This window comes from Petaurus breviceps, unplaced genomic scaffold (assembly GCF_028583685.1).
Source record: "Petaurus breviceps papuanus isolate PSGF00001 unplaced genomic scaffold, PetGlider_PUasm1.0 355, whole genome shotgun sequence".
In the NCBI taxonomy this organism is placed as follows: Eukaryota; Metazoa; Chordata; class Mammalia; order Diprotodontia; family Petauridae; genus Petaurus; species Petaurus breviceps.
Genome location: NW_027186289.1, coordinates 510,431 through 530,642, shown reverse-complemented (window position 1 = coordinate 530,642; position 20,212 = coordinate 510,431). Strand labels below are relative to the sequence as shown.

The window sequence follows — 20,212 nt, the reverse complement described above, 5'->3', positions numbered from 1 at the left end:
CATAGAGGGAGTCTGATTAGACAAGGCCTGTGAGTGAGTCTGTTATTTCTTGATGATCTTATGAGAAGATGGGAAGAGGAACACACTTGAGGGGAGGGGGTTAGGGTGAACAAATAGGAGAAGGGGATGCAGGGAGTGGCTAACACTTGAACCTCACTCTCATCTGAACTGGTGAAAAGAAGAAAGACACACACACACAGAGCTGGTTACAGAAATGCATTTCACTTAATAGGGAAATAGAAGAAAAAGGGGGAGAAATAAGGATGGGAAATTAGAGGGAGGGGAGATATAGTGTTTAGGGAAGGGAGCCATAGTGTTTAGCAGGAGTCATGGGGGCTCAGGCTAGGAAGGTAGCTGCTATAAAACTAATCTTGAGCAGCTCTCCTGAGGACTGCTGCTGTGAATAACTTTAAGGATCCAAACAGTATAATGAACTATTAAGCAATAGACTAAAGCAAAACATTCAAGAAACTAAAGCACAACATTCACAAGAACATAACATAACAACTTATTATTAAGGTGGTCGTATAGTCTTAAACAGAACATATCATTCAATAAGTCACAATCTCCCCGATCAATATAGAGTACCCAAATCTAGCAGTCTTGACTCCAGGCTAGCTTGCAATCATTCTTAAGCCAACCATTCCACTACCCTTAAGTGGGCAGTGGAAAGTATAAAGACTATCCAACCCTAGGTCATCAGGGAGCACTGAGTACCCAAGTAAAGGTCCTTCCATCTTAACTCGAGGCTCACTTCCAAACCCCATGCCTCTTCTTCCACACTCCCAGCTCTTGCCTGTATTCACAGGTAGGCAGCTCTCTACTCCTGTTCCATATCACAGCTCAAGGCAACTGCTCCACTCCAGGGTCTTCATAATTCCTGTTTCTAGGAAAACATTGACAGCACTATCATCTCAACTTACTTTCTGTCTGAGAAATCAGCACAAATCAAGAGTGCTTTCATCTGATGAAGTAACACAAACACAAATCAACAGACAGAGTCCTTCTGACAAAGTAACATATCCAACAGAGTGCTTCTGTCTGATGAAGTAACATCAACACAGACAGAGTAGATGGACAGAGTACCGACACCACAAGCATTCTCCCTCTCTGTTCTGCTTGGTCCCTGCTTGAGCTTTTCTCTGCTCTGCTCCTTCCTGTCCCACCCTTCCTGGTATGCTCTTTTGGAAAACTCTTCCCACATGGGCTCCATGCGATGATGATGATGATGATGATGATGATGATGATGATGATGATGATGATGATGATGATGACATTAGGCTTATTCAGGGAAGGGAAGGTCTCCAAACTCCCTTATGCCTATGAAGGACAGCACAATGTATACTGTTTCCAACAAAAACTTGACATAATCAAACGCAAGGCTCAAAAGGCACTTGAATAACTGAAATAAGGAGCAAAGTACTACTTTGCTTACCATTACAGCTGCATTTAACATAGTGTGGCCAGACACTGCAGTAGGGACAGTAGAGTTATTTCCCTCCCTGGATCCATGGGGCAAAGAAGGGATGAAGAAAGTGGTCATCCAAGGGGATCAACCAGCCACAGTCTGGTCAATTTTCAGTTGTCTCCTAGACAGAGTGTGAGTGAACTAGGCTGTCTCTGGCCTCCCTTTTCTTTTCCCTCACCTGTCTGCCATGTAAAGCAAACTTTTAAGAAGTGTTTCCCATTTAATGTCAGCGCCCATTTCACTCTGGTTATCTCTGCACAGAGATGTCAGTGGGGGTGGGCTCAGATATATCCTTTGTCTCATGTATAACCTAAAACCACCATGAGTGCATAGGGCCCGGGCAGCCTGAGGGACTTCCTTCCCCTAACTTCTCACAAGGCAGAGGGCATGGGCAGCAGGGTATTTTCTCTGACTTTTCCACTAGAAGCCCAACTTCCTATCGCCCCTGGAAAGAGTCTAAGTTTCTATTATCATAGTTAATATTTGTGGAGATCAAATGGGCCCATTATGGCTAAATCATTTCCCATTTCTCTGACTGTGGAGAAGGGTGGAGGTTGGGAGAGAGGAATGGACAGTGGCTAGGAGGGAAGGCCCAACTCCAAGCCAGCTCCAACAGACACAGCCATAGAGCTCTTGGCTCCATCCCTTTTCTGGTTTGGGAGTGGAAGGTGAGCCCAGATACCTCATGCTCCCCACAGACACCTTTTGGTTATTGTCATTGAGATGGAGGAAAGCCCCCACGGATAGTGAGATCCTCTAGCTGGTCCCGTTTTCTGATAAAATTGTGCTGGTTTCATAAATTCTGAGATGCTAAAGAGTCTCTTGGAAAAGATCTATACACTCTGAAAAGGGTCTCACGTGACCATCCACATAGGAAAGTGTGGATGAAGAATGTTGATTGCCCATATTATGACGTGCATTTGGATTGATACCCTGTGGTACTTGGTTATCAGCACATGTATCTGCAACAGATGGTACAGATAGATGAAATGGTTCCAGAATCAAACAGGAAGAAGAAAATAGGCTGAATTGTCTTCAGGAAATAAAAAATCTCCTTTAATGAAGCTAAACTTCTCCCAGAAACCAAAGCCTACATTAATACCCAAATGCTATTGATGTGGTTGTATGACTGGGGAAATGTGGAAAATATAAATATAAAACAATATAAAAAATAATCCTGGAGTGAAGCATTAATGTCTGGGGTAGGGAGTTAGGAAAGGCCTTTTGTTGGAGCTTACACTTGTGCTGCATCCTGCCCTGAGGTAAGCTAAGGGTTTGAGAGGCAGAGGTGAGGAAGAGAATACATAACAGACGTGTGACATTGCCTAGGCAAAAGTGTGGGGGTAAGAGATGCAATCTTGGCTAAGAGAAGAGTCAGCTGGTCAGTTTGGCTTGTACATAATGGCTATTTATGAAGAGTGATCTGTAGTCAGCCTGGAAAAGCAGGCTTGAGCTGGATTGCTGAAGGAGCTTGTATTTTGTCCTGGAGGGAAGGGGAGGAGGCATTTCTACAAGCCCATAACTGTGCTGAGTGTTTGCAGATGCTATCTCATTTGGCCCTCACAACAACCCTGGGAGGGAGGTGCTACCTGCTATCATCCCTGTTCTGCAGATGAGGAAACTGAGGCAAACAGAGTTAAGTGATTTGGTAAGAATCACACAAATAGTCTGAGGTCTGATTGAACTCGGGTGTTCCTGACTCTAGCCCAGAGATCTATCCACTGTGCCATGTAGCTACCTAATACCAATAAGGAGCTATTGTAGGTTCTTGAGCCTGAGAGGAACATGGGCAAACAAGTACTTCAGGAATATCACTTTGGCAGCTGGGACACCAATTGCGAGACTACTGTGTAAATGAGGCAGGATGAGGGACTGAGGGAGAGCACTTGTGGTGTGAGTGGAGAGAAGGTGCAGAGTTGAGAGACAGAGACAGAGACAGAGACAGAGAGAGACAGGGACAGAGATAGAGACAGAAAGAGATAGAGACAGAGAGAGACGAAGAGACAGAAGTAGGATAACGGACAGAAAAAACCTGAGACCATTCCCTGAGAGTGCCTTGTTCTCCCTTCTTCCCCATCCCTCATCCTTCCGATGCTCTCCCCCTTACCCCCCACGGGGAGGTGGCTTGCCTCCTGACCAAGGGTGGCCCATCTACTCCTTACTTGTCCTCAATCTCTCCCTCTCTTGCAGCTCATTCCCTCCCACCTATAAACATTTCTCACCCTGAAAAAAACCTTTTCTTGATCCTTTCATCTCTGCTAACCATCATCCTATGACCTTCCTGCCCTTTGTAGCTAAGGCATCCAGGTGCCTCCACTTTCTCTCCTCTCACTCCCTTCTTCACCCCTTACAATCTGACCTCTGACCTTATCATTCCACTGACTTGGAATGATCTCTTAGTGGCCAAACCCAATGACCTTCTCTCTCCTCATTCTCCTGGACCTCTTTGTAGCCGCGGATGCTATGGGTCACTCTCTTCTCCTGGACCTCTCTGTAGCCGCAGGTGCTGTGGGACACTCTCTTCTCTCTAGGTTTTTGGGACCCTCCTCCCTCTCTCACCGCTCCTTCTCTGTCTCCTTGGATGGATCCTCCTCTGGGTCATGCCGTCTAACCAGAGGTGTCCCTCAGGGTTTGGGCCTGGGACCTCTTCTCTTCTCCTGGCTCACCTCTCATGGATTGAAGACTGCCTCTATGCTGATGATTCTCAGATCTACTTATCCTTGACCTCTCTGCTGACCTCCAAGCTTGAGGTCAATCAGCATCTTCTTGCTTAGCTCTAGTGAGAGGGGAATCCCTCCCTCTTATGGGCAGCACAGCAGTGCTTCCTATAACCAATATCAAAGCTACCTCCTGGCAACTCCCACCCACTCAGCACTCCAGGCCCTGCCCTTTGGGGCCAAACCAAGGAGAAGTGGATCCCTCCTCTCCCTGAGGACCCTTCAGAAACTTGAAGGTCACCATCATGTTCCCTCAGAAATCTCCTTTTTCCAGGCTGAATATTCTCAGGATCTCTAATGGATCATTGTACAAGGACTCGAGGCCCTTCATCACTCTGGCTGCTCTCCTCTCAATGTTCTCCATCTTACCAGTGTCCTTGATGTGCAAAGCTCAGAGCTGAATACCAGATTCCAAATTTGTTCTGACCAGACCATATCTGACCAGGTATGTCCTTGTCTCTCTGCAGCATTTGACATGGCTGTCTTCTTCCTCCTCCTCCTCTTTTTCTTCTCTTCCTCCTCCTCTTTCTCCTTCTTCTTCTTCCTCCTGGATAATCTCTCCTTTCTGGGTCTTTTGGATCCTACTCTCTCCCTGTTCTGCTACTCATCTGACCACCTCTCAGTCTTTTTTTTTCCCCTAGGTCATCATATATAGTCTACCCCCTAATATTTCTCCTGCAATCCCCCTCCTCTCCTCTGACACTGACCCCACCCTGGTGTAAACCCTCATGCCCTTGCATCTAAACTATTGAAATAACTACTGGGGCGGGGGGGAGGGGGGCATGGATTTCCATCTGTCTATTTGCTTCCAGTCTCCAGTCCATCCTCCAATCATCCACCAAAGAGAGCTTCCTAAAGTGCAGATATGTCCCTGCCTGGCACATAGTAGGTGCTTCATGAATGTTTGTGGACTTGCTTTTACTTGGCTCTGTCAGTATCAGTCTGATGGAAAGGAGGCTGCTTGCTCATCAACTCCCAAATTGTGTTTACCTTCTGGAAAAGTCCAAACCAGTCACTATTGATAACACTCTGTCACGGGGCACTGCTGTTAGTTTTGGGACACTGTGTAGAAAGATGGGGAACTGGTCAGGGTGTCAGAATAATAGCCAATCAATTCCATTGTGTGTGTGGAGTGGGAAGGTTGTTGTTTGTCCTTTGTTCTTGGAGAGGACCTTGACAACAAGGAGGCGATCGATGCTAGGTCATTCCAGTGAACTGGATTGAAGAGAGGCAGGGCTGTGCAAAGTCACCAGCCTCCCCTTCTCCTCCGCAGCCATCTGGGTCCAGTGGCTAGATATCGATCAGGATGTCTGGAGATGGCCCCCTGCGATGGTGTTATAGGAATGTACATTTCTAAGATCTTCCCTGCCCCTAGGTTAAGTGCACCTGGAGCCTGTGGAGGGAGGCTTGTTTTTGAGGAGATACTTTGTGATTGGGCAGTGGGTCAAGAGGGTTGTGACATTCTCTGAGTCAGGAGAAGGCTATATAAACCCTGATGTGAGGCGTCGTTTTGGGGCTCACTTTGAGAAAAGTTGTGTGATTTGACAGACGAGACTCAGGGCAGCCGTGGAGCCTCCCAGCTTTGAAAAACCCAGATGTTGATGCTTCCCTCTCTGGTAACAGACTAGGTATGGATGTAATGGTCAAGACATTTGGAGCCCAGTCTGCTTGAAATGTTTCTCTGTCTTCTTGCAACTTCTGTCTGTATGCTCTGAAGTTTGGGGTGCTTTTTCCTCTGAACAAGGTAAATGGTATGTTTGATTGATTAAAGCAAGATTGTTAACACATTTTGAATTGCTTTTCTTTAGAAAAGCAGATCTAAGAACGTGTGTGGGCAGCTGCCCTGGGTATGCTTGGGGTGCTGCTGCAACAGATGGGAAGGTGACGGTCCAGTTGGAGGACATGAATTTTCTTCATTTATGGGCTCCATCTTCTACAGAAAGTCTTTCCTAACTCTTTGATTCTCTTGCCTTCCCTCTCGTAATCATCTCCTATCAATCCTGTCTAGAGCTTGTTTGTACATATTGATTTGCTTGTTGTTTCCTCCATTAGATTGTGAGCTACTCTTGGGCAAGGGGCTGTCTTTGACTCTTTGAATCTCTAGAACTTAGCATAGTGCCTGGTACAGTCTAAGAAATGTTCATTAACTGTGAGGTGAAATAAAGGCTGTCCTTTCCCCTACATGCTTATAGTATCTTGAGGTGCTTACATAGAAATTACAGAAATCTAGGCACAAGTTGTAGCTGAGATTTCCCTAAAATGCAGCTCTGATCTTGTCGCTCCCTACTTAATAAACTCCCGTGGCTCCCCACCACCTTCGGGATCAAGCAGGAAGTCCTTTGTTTGGCATTGAAGGCCCTTCCTAACAAAGCCCCCTCCTCCCTTGGCAGACTTTTTAGACCTCACTCCCCACCGAGTACTTCATCCAGCACTGCTGGCCTCCTAGATGTTCCACCACCACGACGCCCTGCGTCTCAGCTCCGGGCCTCCTAGTGTGGAAAGTTCTCCTTTCTCTACAGCTCGCTGGCTTCTCCAGGAAGCCTTCCCCAGTGGTTTCTCCAGGGAGCCTTCCTAAGTGGCTCCCGATTCCAGCTTCCAGCGCTGCCCCTCCCTTTATTACTGCTACTGATCCGGTCCTTAGCTTGCTATGTATGCATTTGTTTGCCCGCTGTTTCCCCAACTGGCACGTAAGCTCGAGGGTAAGGGCTGTCTTTTGGTACCCCCAGTGCGGACACAGTAGGGGCTTAATAAATGCTGACTGTGAGGAATGAATTTACTGGGGCGAGCCCTCGGAAGCAGGAATGGTCCTGGAGAGCTCAGAGCCCCGAGCGCGTGGGGAGGAGGGTCGGGCACAAGCCGAGCGTCTCTGCATCCTGGGTGCCCAGGCTCCCTTCCCCTCTGCAGCAGATTGCAAACTTCTGCAGGGAAGGGCAGGGCGCGTGCCTCCTCTTCTGCGGCCACGTCCGGTGCCCAGCACGTAGTAGGGGCAGAGGACGTGCTTGCTGCATGGTGGAGGGGGGCCCTAGGAGCTGCGCGGCTGAACACTGGGCACGTGGCAGCCAGGCTCTCCTGTGGCCTCGCTTGGGGCCAGGCGAGCAGCCAGAGGATTATCGCCGGGTGAGTGGACCCCGGAGCGTGTGCACCCCAAGTCGATTATCCGGGAGAAAGTCTTTCCCGCCTCGAGGCTGGGGGGGGGGGGGGGGGGCGACAACACCTCCCCTCTGCTCCCGCCCGCAGCAGAGGGAAGCAGCAGGGAGAACTACAAGTCCCAGAAGCCCCAGCGAGAGCGGCGCCGACGGCGGTGAAAAAAAAAAGCTTTTCCGCGACTGCGCAGTGAGGCAGCAGGCCAGAGGGTGAGGGATTGGACCGAGGCAGGCTGAGGGCGGGCCCTGAGGGAAGGGGTCAGGGAGGAGATGGGTCCGAAGGGGACAGGATTTAGGCTTGGAGATGGGGTGGGGCCCTGGATCCCTTGGAGGGGCGAGGCTGGCACGTGTCGGGGCGAGAGTTGGTCCAGGAGAGGTGGGAACAGCCGACAGGGCTCTCCTCCGCCCGGCCCCGCCCCTCGCCGCCGTCATGGCCCCGCCGGAAGTCGGGGTGCTGAGGCGAAAGGGGTCTTCCGGTGAGGCCTGACGCATTTCTGGCAAAGATGGCGGCGCCCATTGCGGGCAGGTGCGGGCGGCGGCGTGGGAATTGAGGCCCGCGGAGGTGAGGCCCAGAGGGCGAGAGCACGGACCCTGGGGAGTGCCGAGGGGCCAAGGCCTGCCGTAGAGACCCGCGGGGGTTCCGGAGGGCTAGCGTCTTGGAGAGAGGGGGCAGAGGCACTGTTGCTATGGAAGGCGGCTCTTGTTGCTAAGGAGACCCGGAGGCGTCTGAGCCGCCTGCTGTGCAAAAGAGGAGGGGGTCTGTTGCCATGGAGATGGGAGGCTTTGGCCGAGAAGTTAGGGAGAGGCTGCGGAAAGCCGGTTGCCATGGGGATAGGGAAGGGAGGGGTCGCCATGGAGATGGGGAAAGGGATGAGTTGTTGAGTAGTTTTGCCTACGGGGGCGGGCAGACCGCTCTTTAGGAAGAGAGAACGTGCTGCCGGGCCCAGCCGGGGGGGGGGGTGCTTCTCTGAGGGGCTGCGGCGGCATGGCCCCCGCCCCATTACCCCCCGCACGGCCCGCCCTGTTCAGTCCCCCTGTCACCCTGTTGCCTCCAGATTTCCCAAAACACGGACCGGCTACCCTCAGGACATCTCCCCAGCCACACCCCTGCCCCGTGGCCCCTGATGGCAGACTCGGGCTCCGGGGGGAATCGCCTCCCCCTGGCCCTGCCTCCGGCCCCCGAGGAGGCCAGCACTTCCGCTTCCATGGGGAACCCCTCGCACCCCCACAGCCTTCAAGGCCTGTTGCACATGGCAGTGACAGCTTGCCCCGGTGACCCTGAGCTCCCGCCCGAGCCCATGACGGAGGAGGTGAGGCCTAGCTTCTTTGAGAGCAGTGGGGAGGGAGGGCAGGTGGGGGCCGGGCAAACACAACCCAGCCCCCCTGACTGCTCCTGTCCCCCCCAGCGGCGTCAGTGGTTGCAGGAGGCCATGTCTGCAGCCTTCCGAGGCCCACGGGAGGAGGTGGAGCAAATGAAAAGCTGTCTTCATGCCCTGGGCCTGCCTACACCCCCTGCCGCTGGGGAGGCCGAGCTGACAGCTGACCAGCAGGATCGGGAGGGAGCTCTGGAGCTCTTGGCTGACCTGTGTGAGAACATGGACAATGCCGCAGGTAATGGCCTCGCCCAGCCTGTAGCCTTGGCCTCCTCTAGCCAGGGAGAAGCAGAGCTTTCGCCAGATCCCAGTCTTGTTTTGTGAGCCTAGCCACCTTGCTGCAAAGTCTCTTGTCCCGGACTTTAGCTCCCTGCACACCCCACGGTTAGTTTCCTTTCTGTGAAATGAGCAGGTGAGGGTGTTGGGGCCAATATTGAGGTATCCTTCCAGGCCTGGTAGTCTGCATTCACTGGTCCGAGGTGGTCAGTAGAAGTTAAGGGGAGGGTTCTGGATTGGGGCTTTTCCCCCACCTCTGGGCACATCTTTTCTTCTTCCTGGCGCTTGTACACCTCTCTGTGATGTCTGAGGTCCCAGACAGCTCTGCTGTTGTGTCTTGTTACTCTCCGCCACACACAATGTTAAATGCCGGGTTACGGCGTCTGCCCCGGCATCCGGCAGCAACTTTCTGTGAGCACTTGAGCTGGCCAATCTCCCGGCCTTTCTCAGGCTAAGTTCTATTAAGAAAAGTTGGACTCTGTGGGACAAACACTGTGTTCACCTCATGGGAGAAGCACCTGGGGGGTAAGGGTGAGATCTAAGCCTGAGGGGACAGAATGAAAGGGAGTCTACAGTGTTTCACAAGAAGTGCCTCCCTGGGCTCCCAACCAAGGCCTCAGGGCAGTCCAAGGAGCAGCTTGTGCCCCCCACCCCCCAGCAGGGAAGGCTTATAGGGAATTCATTTTTAAAGAATAGAGGGGTGGGAGAGAGTGGATCAAATGAGATCATTTCTGTCAAAGCCCTTTGTGTTATTGAATATGTAAAGATCCCTCTTTAAAGTTGTAATTTAAAGTAGCAGAGGGAAGGGAGAATATTCCCAGCCTAGAAAACTGAGCAAGGATTTGGAGGTCCCTTGGTCACGATCTCCTGTCTGATCCTGCTGGACAGAAGCTTTGCCTGTTCCCTTAGCAGACTATGTGCTAATCATGCCTTCCCTTTTCTCCTGGCCATCCAGATTTCTGCCAGCTGTCCGGGATGCACCTCCTAGTGGGTCGCTACCTGGAGGCCGGGGCAGAGGGCTTGCGGTGGCGAGCAGCCCACCTCATTGGTACATGCAGCCAGAATGTGGCAGCCATCCAGGAGCAGGTGCTGGGCCTGGGTGCCCTACGAAAGCTCCTTCGCCTGCTTGACCGAGACCCCTGCGACACAGTGCGAGTGAAGGCCCTCTATGCCATTTCTTGTGAGTGTGAAGCCCCCTGGACCCTGGATTGGTGGATATAGTAGGGCCGAGGCTTTGGGGGAGTGGGCAGGACCAAAAAGGCCTGATTCTCCTGGTGGCCCCATGGTGGCTTCTGTGGAGAGGCCTCCAGGCCCCTCTGGGTCCTTTCCATGGGATGTTCTGTCATCTGGAACTTTGGACTTCTTGTTTATGACCTCACTGCTCATAGTGTCTTATGCTAACCGCCCCCCAAAAAGGCTATCTGCACAAGATGCTGTCACCTCCTCTTTTCATCCGACCTCTGACCTCATCATTCCACCCAAAGTGGCTTCTTCAGAGTGCCCAGCAATCTCTCAGTGGCCTTTTTTCTCTCCTCACTTTCCTTGCTGCAGCCTAATCACTCTCTCCTTGAGACTCTCCCCTCTCCCTTGGTTTTCCTTCTTCTCTGACCAGGCTTTCTCTGTCTCCTCCACCAGCTCAGGCCTTCCTAGGTGTCCCTCAGGATTCTCCCTCAGTGCTATTTCATTGGGCCATCTCATCAGCTCCCATGAATTTAATGACCATCTTTATGCTGATGATTCTCAAGGCTACCTTTCTCTGCCAATCTGACATCTCAAACTGGACATGCAGTTAGATATCTTAACCCCAATACAGAAAGTTTTTCCTTGTTGATGTAAGTGGACCCCAGACCTCTATGTAAATTGATTTTCATGTAATGCAAATTTGCATAGAAGCAGGAAGGGGACTGTGTGCCCTTGGATTGAGGGGGTGGGGGACCAAGAAGGAAGAGCAGAAGAAGCATGTGGGAGGACCTGACCAGAACCAAGAGGAAGAACCCAGTGGGGTAGACAGGCCGGGCTGCTGCACATGGCCAGAGACAGGAGAGGCCGGAGAGAGATACTTGGGACCTGAGTGGAGACTGATGGAAGACAAACACATGGGCTGGACATGTGGCTGGGTGGGCAGAGCAGGGCAAATGTCTCCTCTCGGCACGAGGGTGGGGCCAAGAACACAGCCAAGTGCATGGAGGGGTTTTTTGGGAATGCAGATTTTTTTCAGAATTCTTTATGTAAAGTCAAATTTGAGTAATGTGAATTTACATAAAGTCACAACTGTTTGTATGCCCCAAACAAGACTCATTATCTTTCCCTGTAAACACCTCCTTTCCCTATGACTGTCACGGGGACCCCCATCTTCCCAGTCCCCCAGGCTCCCAGCTTGGACTCCTGGCTCCCTCCCCTTAGATCCAGGGTGGTGCCAGGGCCTGGCCATTTCATCTCTGCTGCATCTCCCCACAAACCCCTTCTCTCCTCTGTGGCAGCCCCTTATCCCTTCACCCCTGGACTGTCACTCTGGGGGCTGGCCTGCCTCTGGTCTCTCCCTACTCCCATCCATCCTTCATTCAGCCACCTAAGGGATCTTCCTAAAGCTCAGGTCTGACCATGTCATCTCACCCCCTACTCAACCTCCAGGGGCTCCTGGGTGCTGACAAGACCAAAAACAACCTGCTTGGCTTGGCCTTGGAGCTCTCATTGTCTAGTCCCCTCCCAGCTGTCTGGTCTTCCACCCTGCTCCCCTACACATCCTCTCAGAGCATTCTCTGCCCTGCACCTTCTCTCTGGCTGTGCCCCATGTCTGGCTCACTCTTCCTTCTCCCGGCCTTCTCCAGAACCTTCCACGCCCCTCTGAAGGCTGACGTCTTCCCTGTGCTGATTCTCTCCATCTTTTCCTGCCTCGATTTTGTTTGCCCTTAAGATTGTGAGCTCCTGCAGGGTGGGGCTCAGTGCTTGGCACACAGTAGGTAGTTCACCAGTGTATCTTGGCTGAGTAAGTAGTTATCTCGGCAGTTCCTTTGTCTGGCAGCTGGTCACGGTACTCAAAGGAGGAGGGCTTTTCGTGCTGAGTTTGTTGCTATGTTGCTGCCTCCAGGCCTGGTCCGGGAACAGGAAGCTGGCCTGCTCCAGTTCCTTCGCCTGGACGGCTTTTCTGTGCTGATGCGGGCAATGCAGAGGGATGTGGTGAAGCTGAAGGTGAAGTCGGCCTTCCTTCTGCAGAACCTGCTGGTGGGCCATCCTGAGCACAAAGGTGGGGGGCGGGCAGGGGGCTGGGGGAGGCAAAGGGGAAGGTGGGGGCCCAGGGAAGGTGCCTTTGGAGCTGGGCACTGGCAAGCAGAGAGGCAGAGGGAGGGAGCCACAGGAGGAACAGAGCAGACAGTGTTTTGGAAGGAAGCTGTGGGAGATGGGGCAGACTGACAGGTTGGAGCCAATCAGGGAGGGAAGGTGGGCAGGTCTCCAATGCTAGTCAGCACTGGGTTAGTCTCTAGGAAGACCTGCCTCAGTCCTGGGCAGGCAGGGGGATGTCTCTTTACCCCTCTACCCTCAGGCACCCTATGCTCCATGGGAATGGTCCAGCAGCTGGTGGCCCTGATCCGAACAGAGCACAGCCCCTTCCACGAGCATGTGCTGGGGGCACTTTGCGGGTGAGGAGCCTTTGGGCAGGTCCTGGGGGTGGGGGGAAGCATGGTCAGACCAGACCCCTGGGATCTCAAGGGAAGTCACGGTGGGAGGCTGGGCATTTTAGGTCCCTGAGAGTGGAGGTCAGGGGGCCAGATGAGGATCCCCTGGGGCTGAGGATCATTGGCAGCCCGTGGGGGGGGTGGAGAATGGTCAGGCAGGGGTATGGCCTCCTGGGGTGTAGAGGTCAGCCCAGGCGGCTGGGCAATAAGAAGCTGTGATGACTGGTCTTCTTGGCCATCCCCTTCCCCAGGCTGGTGACAGATTTTCCCCAAGGGATCCGGGAATGCCGGGAGCCTGAACTAGGGCTCGAGGAGCTCCTTCGACATCGGTGTCAGCTGCTGCAGCAGCATGAGGAGTACCAGGTATGGGGTGGGGGGAACCCCAGTAGCAGCTCGGACTTCTCTTAGACCACTGGCCCTGAGCCAAGCCCTGGGAAGGCCGTCCTCCTTCGAGGAGCAGGCAGGTGGGCCATGGCCGGAGCTCAGGCCCTGGAAGAACTCTCACAGAGCAGGGGTCAGCTGGCTCTCCACCCCAGCAGGAGGCCTCCCGGGCCCTAGAGGCCTTGCAGCTCAGGGGCGCAGAGAGGCAGGCACAGACCTGGGCTGGCAGCCACACAAGGGGCCGCCAGCCTGGGGGTGGGGGGGGGGGGACGGCGGCCTGGATCGTGGGGAGCCCCCTTTGGGCCCCCTGGGGGCCGGCCTGGCGCTCAGAGGCTGTGGGGGTGGGGTGGGGGGCGGAGCCCCCTCTGATCCCCGCTTCCTTCCAGGAGGAGCTGGAGTTCTGCGAAAAGCTGCTGCAGGTGTGCTTCTCCTCCCCCACGGATGACAGCATGGACCGGTGAACGCTGGGGAGGGACCGAGGGGCGCCGCGCCCCCCAGCTTGGAGCCACGTGCCGCCCAGCCCGAGGCGGCGGAGGAGGCCGCCTGGGCGCCGGGCCAGGGCGCCGGGAAGCCCCCGCCCTCCCTCCCCCCCGCTGTCCCCCCTCCTGGCTCTGCCCTGGCAATAAAGGTGTTTCTACCTCCCCCCCTTCCCGGAGTGACGCGTCTGTGTGCGGGGCGGGACCAGGTCCGGGCGGTGGGGGGCAGGGGGAGTGGATTGTGGAATTAACGCGCAGCCCTGGAGTGAGCAGAGAGGGGGATGCATACGCATGCGTACCGCTTGGGGGGGGCGGGGAGGATGCCGAGGGTGAGGGAGCAGGATATGGGCGTCGAGCGCCTGCGCAGCAGCTGTAGAGTGCGACTTCGAGGCCCCCTCCCCCCAGGCGGCCGGGTAGGGAACGTCTCTCCAGGACGCAAGCGCAGTCGCGTGTTTGGGTGAGGCCAGGCCGAGGGGGTAGGGAAGCGCCTGTTGGGGTACGCATGCGCACCGGGTCCCTGGGCTTTGAGGGGTGGGCTGCACTGCATTGCGCTGAGCTCTCGGGTCCGCGCCACGGGGGATTGTGGGAGACTGTCTCGGGGGTCCGCCTCGGCCGCTCCTGCGTCGGCGTCTGCAGCCTCTGCAGAAAAGCGAGAAGGCGGGGGGGGGGGGGGGGGGGCGGGGGCCCCGGGGCCCGGGGGGGAGGGAGGGGGGGCGCCACGGTTGGCGCGGGGCCCCCGGGGCCGGGCCAGGGGGGGTTGGGGGGGGGGGGGGGGGGGGGGGGGAGCGGCAGACTCGCTGCGGCAGACAGGAGGGCGGGTCGGTGGGCAAAGAAGCCGCGGGGACTGAGAGTGGACCGACGGCACGAAGCCTCGAAGGAAGAGGACTAGGACTCGACTAGCCCGCTTGCGGCCTCTCGGGGTCGAAAAAGCGGGCGAGAGGAGGGGCATGCCCTTTGGGCTCTCTTCCTTGCGGCGCGGGGCTCCGCAGCCTTCCCCCCCCCCCTCCTTGCGCCTGCGTGTGAGCCTATATCTAGGCCTGCGGAGCTTTTCTAGAGCGGCTGCGTGAGATCCCCTCCCCCCCTTCCGAGCTTCAGGGCGCCTGCGCACCAGCTCCCGCCCGTTCCCGCCCTCTCTGCGGCTTCTCTGTCGCGCCTGCGCGCCAGCCATTTTGCTGCCGTCTCTCAGCTCTGCGCTCGAGCTTTCTCTGCAGAGGCTGCAGACGCAGACGCAGGAGCGGCCGAGGCGGACGCAGGAGCGAGAGCGGGCCAGCCGCCGAAGCCCCGGCCCCGGCTTTGGCTCTGAAGCCTCGCATCCGCGGGAGGAGGAAAAGGAGCAGGAGGGCGGGGGAGGGAGAGAGAGAGAAGGCGCCGCGGGGCTTCCCCCCACCCCCTGCCGCGCGGCCCCCCTCCCAGCGCGCAGCGGTTCAGGGCGCCTGCGCGGCACGGGAGCGCGCGCTCACTGCCGTGCCCCGCCCCCTCCTCGCGGCGCGCGCCCCGATGTGCTCTAGGCAGGAGCAGCCGCCGCCCGCGCGCCAAGGTCAGTGACCCCGCCCCGCCCTTTCTCGAGAGGGGGTGACTGAGGCCCCAGGGGCCAGTTCCAGGGCCTAGAGGAGGAGAAAAATCGAGCTGGGAAAGGGGCGGGGCCGGGACCCCCTGGTCTCTGCCCTTCCCCCAAGCCCACGCAGGCCCCTTTTCCCCTTCTCCAATTGCCCGGGCTTGGGGGCGTTCCGGGCACCTGCTTCTAAGTGGGGGATGCTGGGAAAGGCTTCGCGGGGGAGGGGGGGCCCCGCTTCCGGCTTCGGGGTGGGGGTGGAGGGGCAGCCCCTCCCCTAGCCTCCTCTCCGCCTCCCCCCCCCACCGGCAGGGCGCCATGTTCTGGAAGTTTGACCTGCACAGCAGCTCGCACATCGACGCGCTGCTGCAGAGGGATGACCTGGGCCTGGCCGAGCTCCTGGACGAGGACGACGTGCTGCAGGAGTGCAAGGTGCTGCACCCCAAGCTGCTGGACTTCCTTCTGCGTCCGGCCCACCTGCAGGCGCTCCTGGACTGGGTCACCCGGGAGCCCCCGGTGGCGGCCGACGAGAGGCTGCGCTACAAGTGAGGCCGCCCCGCCCCCCGCTCCCGCCCCCGGCCCCCTCCTGCACGGGGGGGGCGGGGCCTGACCCGCCTCCCGGCCCCTCCCCTCCAGGTACCCCAGCGTGTCGTGCGAGATCCTGACCTCCGACGTCCCCCAGATCAATGATGCGCTCGGGGAGGACGAGGCCCTTCTGGGCCGGCTCTACGGCTTCCTGCAGAACAGAGCCCCCCTGAACCCCCTGCTGGCCAGCTTCTTCAGCAAGGTCATGGGCGTCTTGATCAACCGCAAGACGGACCGGGTAGGTCCTCTAGGGCGCCTGCGGGGCCTGAGGGGAGGGCAGGGTCTGGGGGCCCCCCCGGCCTGAGCCATCCGGGCTGCCTCTGCCCCCTAGATCGTGTCCTTCCTGCGGAAGAAGGCCGACTTCGTGCCCTTGCTGCTCTGTCACATCGGGACGTCGGCCATCATGGACCTGCTGCTGAGGCTGCTGACCTGCGTGGAGCAGCCCCCGCTGAGGCAGGAGGTCTTCCACGTGAGCCTCGCCCCCCGCGCCCCGATCCCTCCTGTGCCTGGCCCCTGGGCGCCCCCCCCCAGTCAGGGTCCTGGCATTCTGAGCCTCCTCCTGTTGCCTCTTTTCTGCCTCTCGCCTGGAAGCCTTCCTGCAGAGCCCCACGAGCCTCGGGTCTCTGTTTCTGGTGCAGGGCAGCATCTTTTCACGTGCTTGAGAGGGAGCATGCCTCGTTCTCTGGAGATTGCTGTGATTTGCTTAGTTGTCCTGGAGCCTTTTTTCAGATTGCTGACTTGTGGAGCGGGGAGCCCGCTTGGCCCCCCCAGATCTTTCCCATGTGCCAGAGTGGAACTCTGAACCTTTCTGTTCATCAGGGCTTAGTTGCTTGGAGCCGTCCTTGGAGGCCGTGGGGGGGGGTCTTTGGGGATCTTCACACTCGTAGCCCGGCTCTGGGACAGTGGCAGGCCTGAGGTGCACGCCGTACGTGCACTTTCCTCGGTTCAGATCTGACCAGCCATGTACTCTCTGCTCGCCTGGATTCTTCAGCATTTTGGCGATGCCTTAAAAGCAGCCCTTTTGGAGGGATTGTGGACAGAGTGGTCTTCACACTCTCTGCTGAGAAGTGAAGGATGGGCTGTTACTGTGTTCTGTCCCCGTGTTCTTTCCGATTTTAGTCTGTGTTGGGACAGTCTGCCCAGCCAGCCCTGACCCCAAGGAGGTTTCCTGGCCTCGCCCCTGGGTGTCTGGGGGGATGTGGCCAGGTCACTTTGGCTTGAGCTTCTCTTGCTGGGCCTCTGGAGCAGGCTTTGGCAGTTTGCCTCTGTCGGGGAGGCTGCTCCATTCTTTTCCTCCTTTGCCGTCAGACTGCCCTTAGCTTGTGTTCTCTCAGGCTCTCTGTTGTTGGTGGAGTCTTGCCCCCGGCCATGGTAGTCTCATCTCTTTTCACAGCTGCCTCTTAGGAAGCCTTTGCTTGTCTTTCTTGGTCTTCTCTCATTCTCCTTCCTTTTGGTAAATTGAAAGAGAGAAGACATTCTTGGATCTTATAACCTTTCTTGATGAAGGGGTTAATGACCCAAGGGTGCAGAGGTCACAAGTGGCTGAGGCCAGGATTCAAGATCAGGTTGAACGAACCTGAACCCTGCCTCAGCCTTTGTTGATCCCCTGTGTGCCCAAGGGCCAGTGGACAGCCTCCAAACCTTGGCTTCTCTTTGTGAAATGGGGCTGGGCCTCTGCTTGATCTTCACTAGCCCACAGATTATACTGTGGCGGCCACAGACCACATTGTAGGCCTTTCATTGTGGCGTGTTAGCACCTGCAGGGTGTTCTATCCCCAGCGAGTCTGTGGGGCAGAGCGCAGAGGCTCTTCTCGCATTTGAGAAGCCTGGCTCTGACTGCCCAGGCCATGCTGCCTCTGTGGTTCAGATCTTAGAGCAGGGGTCCCCCAAGTCCTCTCAAGTGTGGGTGTGAGGGGGGCAGGTGGGGTCTCTGGGCTCTCACTGGGTTCCTCCTTCTCTTCAAGTGGCTGAATGAGGAGAAGATCGTGGAGAGGCTGGTTGACATGATCCATCCGGACCAGGATGACAATGTGAGTCCCTCCCTGGGCCAGGGATGGGGGGCGGCCGTGGGGGGTGCCCTCCCACCTCCTCACGCTTCCTGTCGCTCGTCTCACCTCAGCAACACTCCAACGCGTCCCAGTCCTTGTGTGACATGATCCGTCTGAGCCGGGAGCAGGTGATTCACGTCCAGGAGGGTGCCGAGCCCAACCAGCTGCTGGCCACGCTGGAGAAGTGAGTGGCCTGGGGGGCTGCTGGGCATCCCTGGTGCAAGCTGTCCATGCGCTTCCCAGCAGGCCCTCAGTGCATCCCTGCCCTCATCCAGGCAGGAGACCATCGAGCGCCTCCTCAGCAACATGTTCCAGGGGGCCCAGAACGAATCTGTGATCGTCAACGGCATCCAGGTCATACTGACCCTGTTGGAGCCCCGAAGACTGAGGTGAGGGCTCGGCATCCTTTCTAGAGGTTCAAGCCTGACCTGAGGCATGAGGGATCTTGGGTCTGATTCCTGCCTCAGAGCATGGTCTGCCAGTGGGAATCTTTCCCTGCCCCTAAAACGAGGGCGCCAGCATGCCCAAGAGCTCTTCCAGACCCCTCTTCTTGGGGCTTGTTTCCATCTCTGTGCCTCCTGGAGAATTGCATGGTGGCCGCCCTGAGGGAAGCGGAGCTGGGGGCTTCCTTTTGATGGGCCTCTCCTTCATTCGCAGGACAGAACCCGGAGGTGTGGGCAGCTTCTCGGGCAGTGTGGACGGGCAGCTGGAGCTGGTGCCTCCGGGGGGCCCCGAGAGCCCCCCGCCCATCCAGGCCAACCTGGGGATGCTGAGAGCCCTGAGGCAGTGGCTTGCCCACTTCCACCAGCTGCTGCTGGAGCCTCCCACAGTGAGCCAAATGCCAGGGTCCGGGGCGGGGGGTGGGGGGGCGGTGACGGCGCGGGAGCGGGGCGCTCCTTCCTCGCAGGTGAGGGCCCAGTCCGACTCTCTGCAAGGTCCTTTCTGGCTCTAACATTCTATGATCTATGATTAGAATCACAGAATTTCAGAGTTGGAAGGGACCTCAGTGCTTACACGGACGGCGAGCGAGTGAGCGAGTGCGAGAGCCAGTGAGACGCCTTCCCCAGTGGTCCAGGAAGCCCACCATTGTCGCGGGGTCGGGCGTAGGAGTGGGGGGGTGTGTGGCCCACTAGCCTAGGGGAGCCTGGGCATCAGGCCAAGGACCTTCTGGTTTTCCCACCTTTTAGCAGGAGACCCTGCACACGACCTGGGGGAGCCTGCAGCCCCCGCTGGGCAACACGCGGCTACATGTGGTAAAGCTCTTGGCTAGCGCCCTGAGCGCCAACAACGCGTCCCTGACGGGAGAGCTCCTGGGGATGGACACGCTCAACGCCATGCTGGTAAGGGGGCCACGTGGGCAGTGGGGGCGGCGGTCAGGCCTGCTGCGCCTCGCTGTGCCCCCAGCACTTGCTCCTCTCCCTTCCCCTTCTCCAGGACCTTTTCTTTACCTACGTCTTCAATAACTTTCTGCATTCTCAAGTGGAGACGTGGGTGAGCAGCGTGCTGAGCGCTGCAGCAGCCGGGGAGGACGGTCCAGAGCCCCCGGCACCCAACCCTGCAGTCAGACACGTAAGCACGGGGTCGAGGCCCCCTTCCTGGGTGTGGACGTAGGAGATCCTCAGACTCTGAGGCCCCAGCAGGCCCGGGAAGGTCACCCACTCCCCTGGAGGCAGCCTCGGGGCTCCTTTGTTACTTCTGTCTCAGTGGTGATTCTCTCTCTGATCGTCTTCTAGTCTATCTTAAACATGAGACCCAGAGATGGGGCAGCTATGGGGCTCAGTTGAGTCCTGAGTTCAAATCTTTTTTTTTTCTTTTTTTTAAAGCAATCGGGGCTAAGTAACTTGCTCAAGGTAATATGGCCAGGTGTTTCTGGGTAGGTGCCAAGTGTCTGAGCCCGGGATTTGATCCCAGGTTGTCCCGACACTGGAGCCGGTGCTCTTACTCGCTGTGCTACCTGGCCACCCCCACTGTGTTCAAATCTTGATTGACACTGACTGTGTGACCCTGGCTAAGTCACTTCATCGCTGTCTGGGGAAGGACTTAGAGCATTTGTGAAGCTGTCAATGTTGTTACGATTATTCTAATTCTCACGGTTGTCGGGGTAGGGTGACTCTTGGCCCATTGCCTGGAGCTTTTACAGCTCTGAGAGGCAGGGGATGCACTCTGAGGTGCTGGGCCCTCCAAGCAGGCCTCTGGCTCTGCACCCAAGAGCCTTTACACCCCAGCCTGCTGACCACCCGTCCCCCTCTTCTGGGCTAGTTGCCCTCTCTGGCCTCCTCGTGCAGCAGTTGCAATCACTGCTTTCCTGATGGAAAAGTTGAGATGTAGAAAGATGGACACAAGGTCCCGTTAGTAAGGGGCTAGCCTGGGGATGGCTCACTGGCTCCCAATTCTTGCAGGTTTAGAAGAATGACTGCTTCGGTGGGGCTTTTTTGTATTTCAGCATTTCATTTCTGAGCCTCCTTCCCCACTCCATCTTCCTGCACTAGTTTCACCTGCACTTTACCCCAGGCCCCTGT

The 20,212-nt window shown here is 56.6% G+C and overlaps 3 protein-coding genes across 11 annotated transcripts in view; 2 read left to right on the top strand and 1 right to left on the bottom strand.

Annotated features, from left to right (window-relative positions):
- ISOC2 (isochorismatase domain containing 2) overlaps positions 1–20,212 on the bottom strand; it is a 184,661-nt gene that overhangs the window by 13,014 nt on the left and 151,435 nt on the right. The window lies entirely within an intron of this gene.
- Positions 7,437–13,675, top strand: HSPBP1 (HSPA (Hsp70) binding protein 1). Of its 2 annotated transcripts, none has more exons than XM_069097274.1 (8): positions 7,437–7,538; positions 8,384–8,638; positions 8,735–8,939; positions 9,933–10,157; positions 12,066–12,221; positions 12,519–12,615; positions 12,903–13,014; positions 13,419–13,675. In XM_069097274.1, exons 2-8 carry the CDS (start codon positions 8,453–8,455, stop codon positions 13,491–13,493), a joined length of 1,056 nt encoding a protein of 351 aa, XP_068953375.1. In that variant the 5' UTR covers positions 7,437–7,538; positions 8,384–8,452; the 3' UTR covers positions 13,494–13,675. The 2 variants fall into 2 exon arrangements, with proteins under 2 accessions (XP_068953375.1, XP_068953374.1); XM_069097273.1 differs by lacking the exon at positions 7,437–7,538 and adding an exon at positions 7,737–7,890.
- The window catches only part of PPP6R1 (protein phosphatase 6 regulatory subunit 1), a 10,248-nt gene continuing 4,333 nt past the window's right edge, over positions 14,298–20,212 (top strand). For 3 of the 7 annotated variants that reach the window (XR_011170065.1, XM_069097270.1, XM_069097264.1), the window contains exons 1-10: positions 14,301–15,045; positions 15,373–15,605; positions 15,697–15,883; positions 15,977–16,114; positions 17,610–17,675; positions 17,765–17,877; positions 17,969–18,082; positions 18,351–18,522; positions 18,881–19,033; positions 19,128–19,262. Coding sequence is in view for 6 of the 7 variants with exons in the window: in XM_069097270.1 (XP_068953371.1) it covers positions 15,379–15,605; positions 15,697–15,883; positions 15,977–16,114; positions 17,610–17,675; positions 17,765–17,877; positions 17,969–18,082; positions 18,351–18,522; positions 18,881–19,033; positions 19,128–19,262 (1,305 nt within the window). In the remaining variant the exon portion in view is untranslated. Of the gene's footprint in view, positions 15,046–15,372; positions 15,606–15,696; positions 15,884–15,976; positions 16,115–17,609; positions 17,676–17,764; positions 17,878–17,936; positions 18,083–18,350; positions 18,523–18,880; positions 19,034–19,127; positions 19,263–20,212 lie in introns of all 7 variants that reach the window. The other 4 variants (XM_069097268.1, XM_069097267.1, XM_069097266.1 and 1 more) reach the window with 4 other exon arrangements.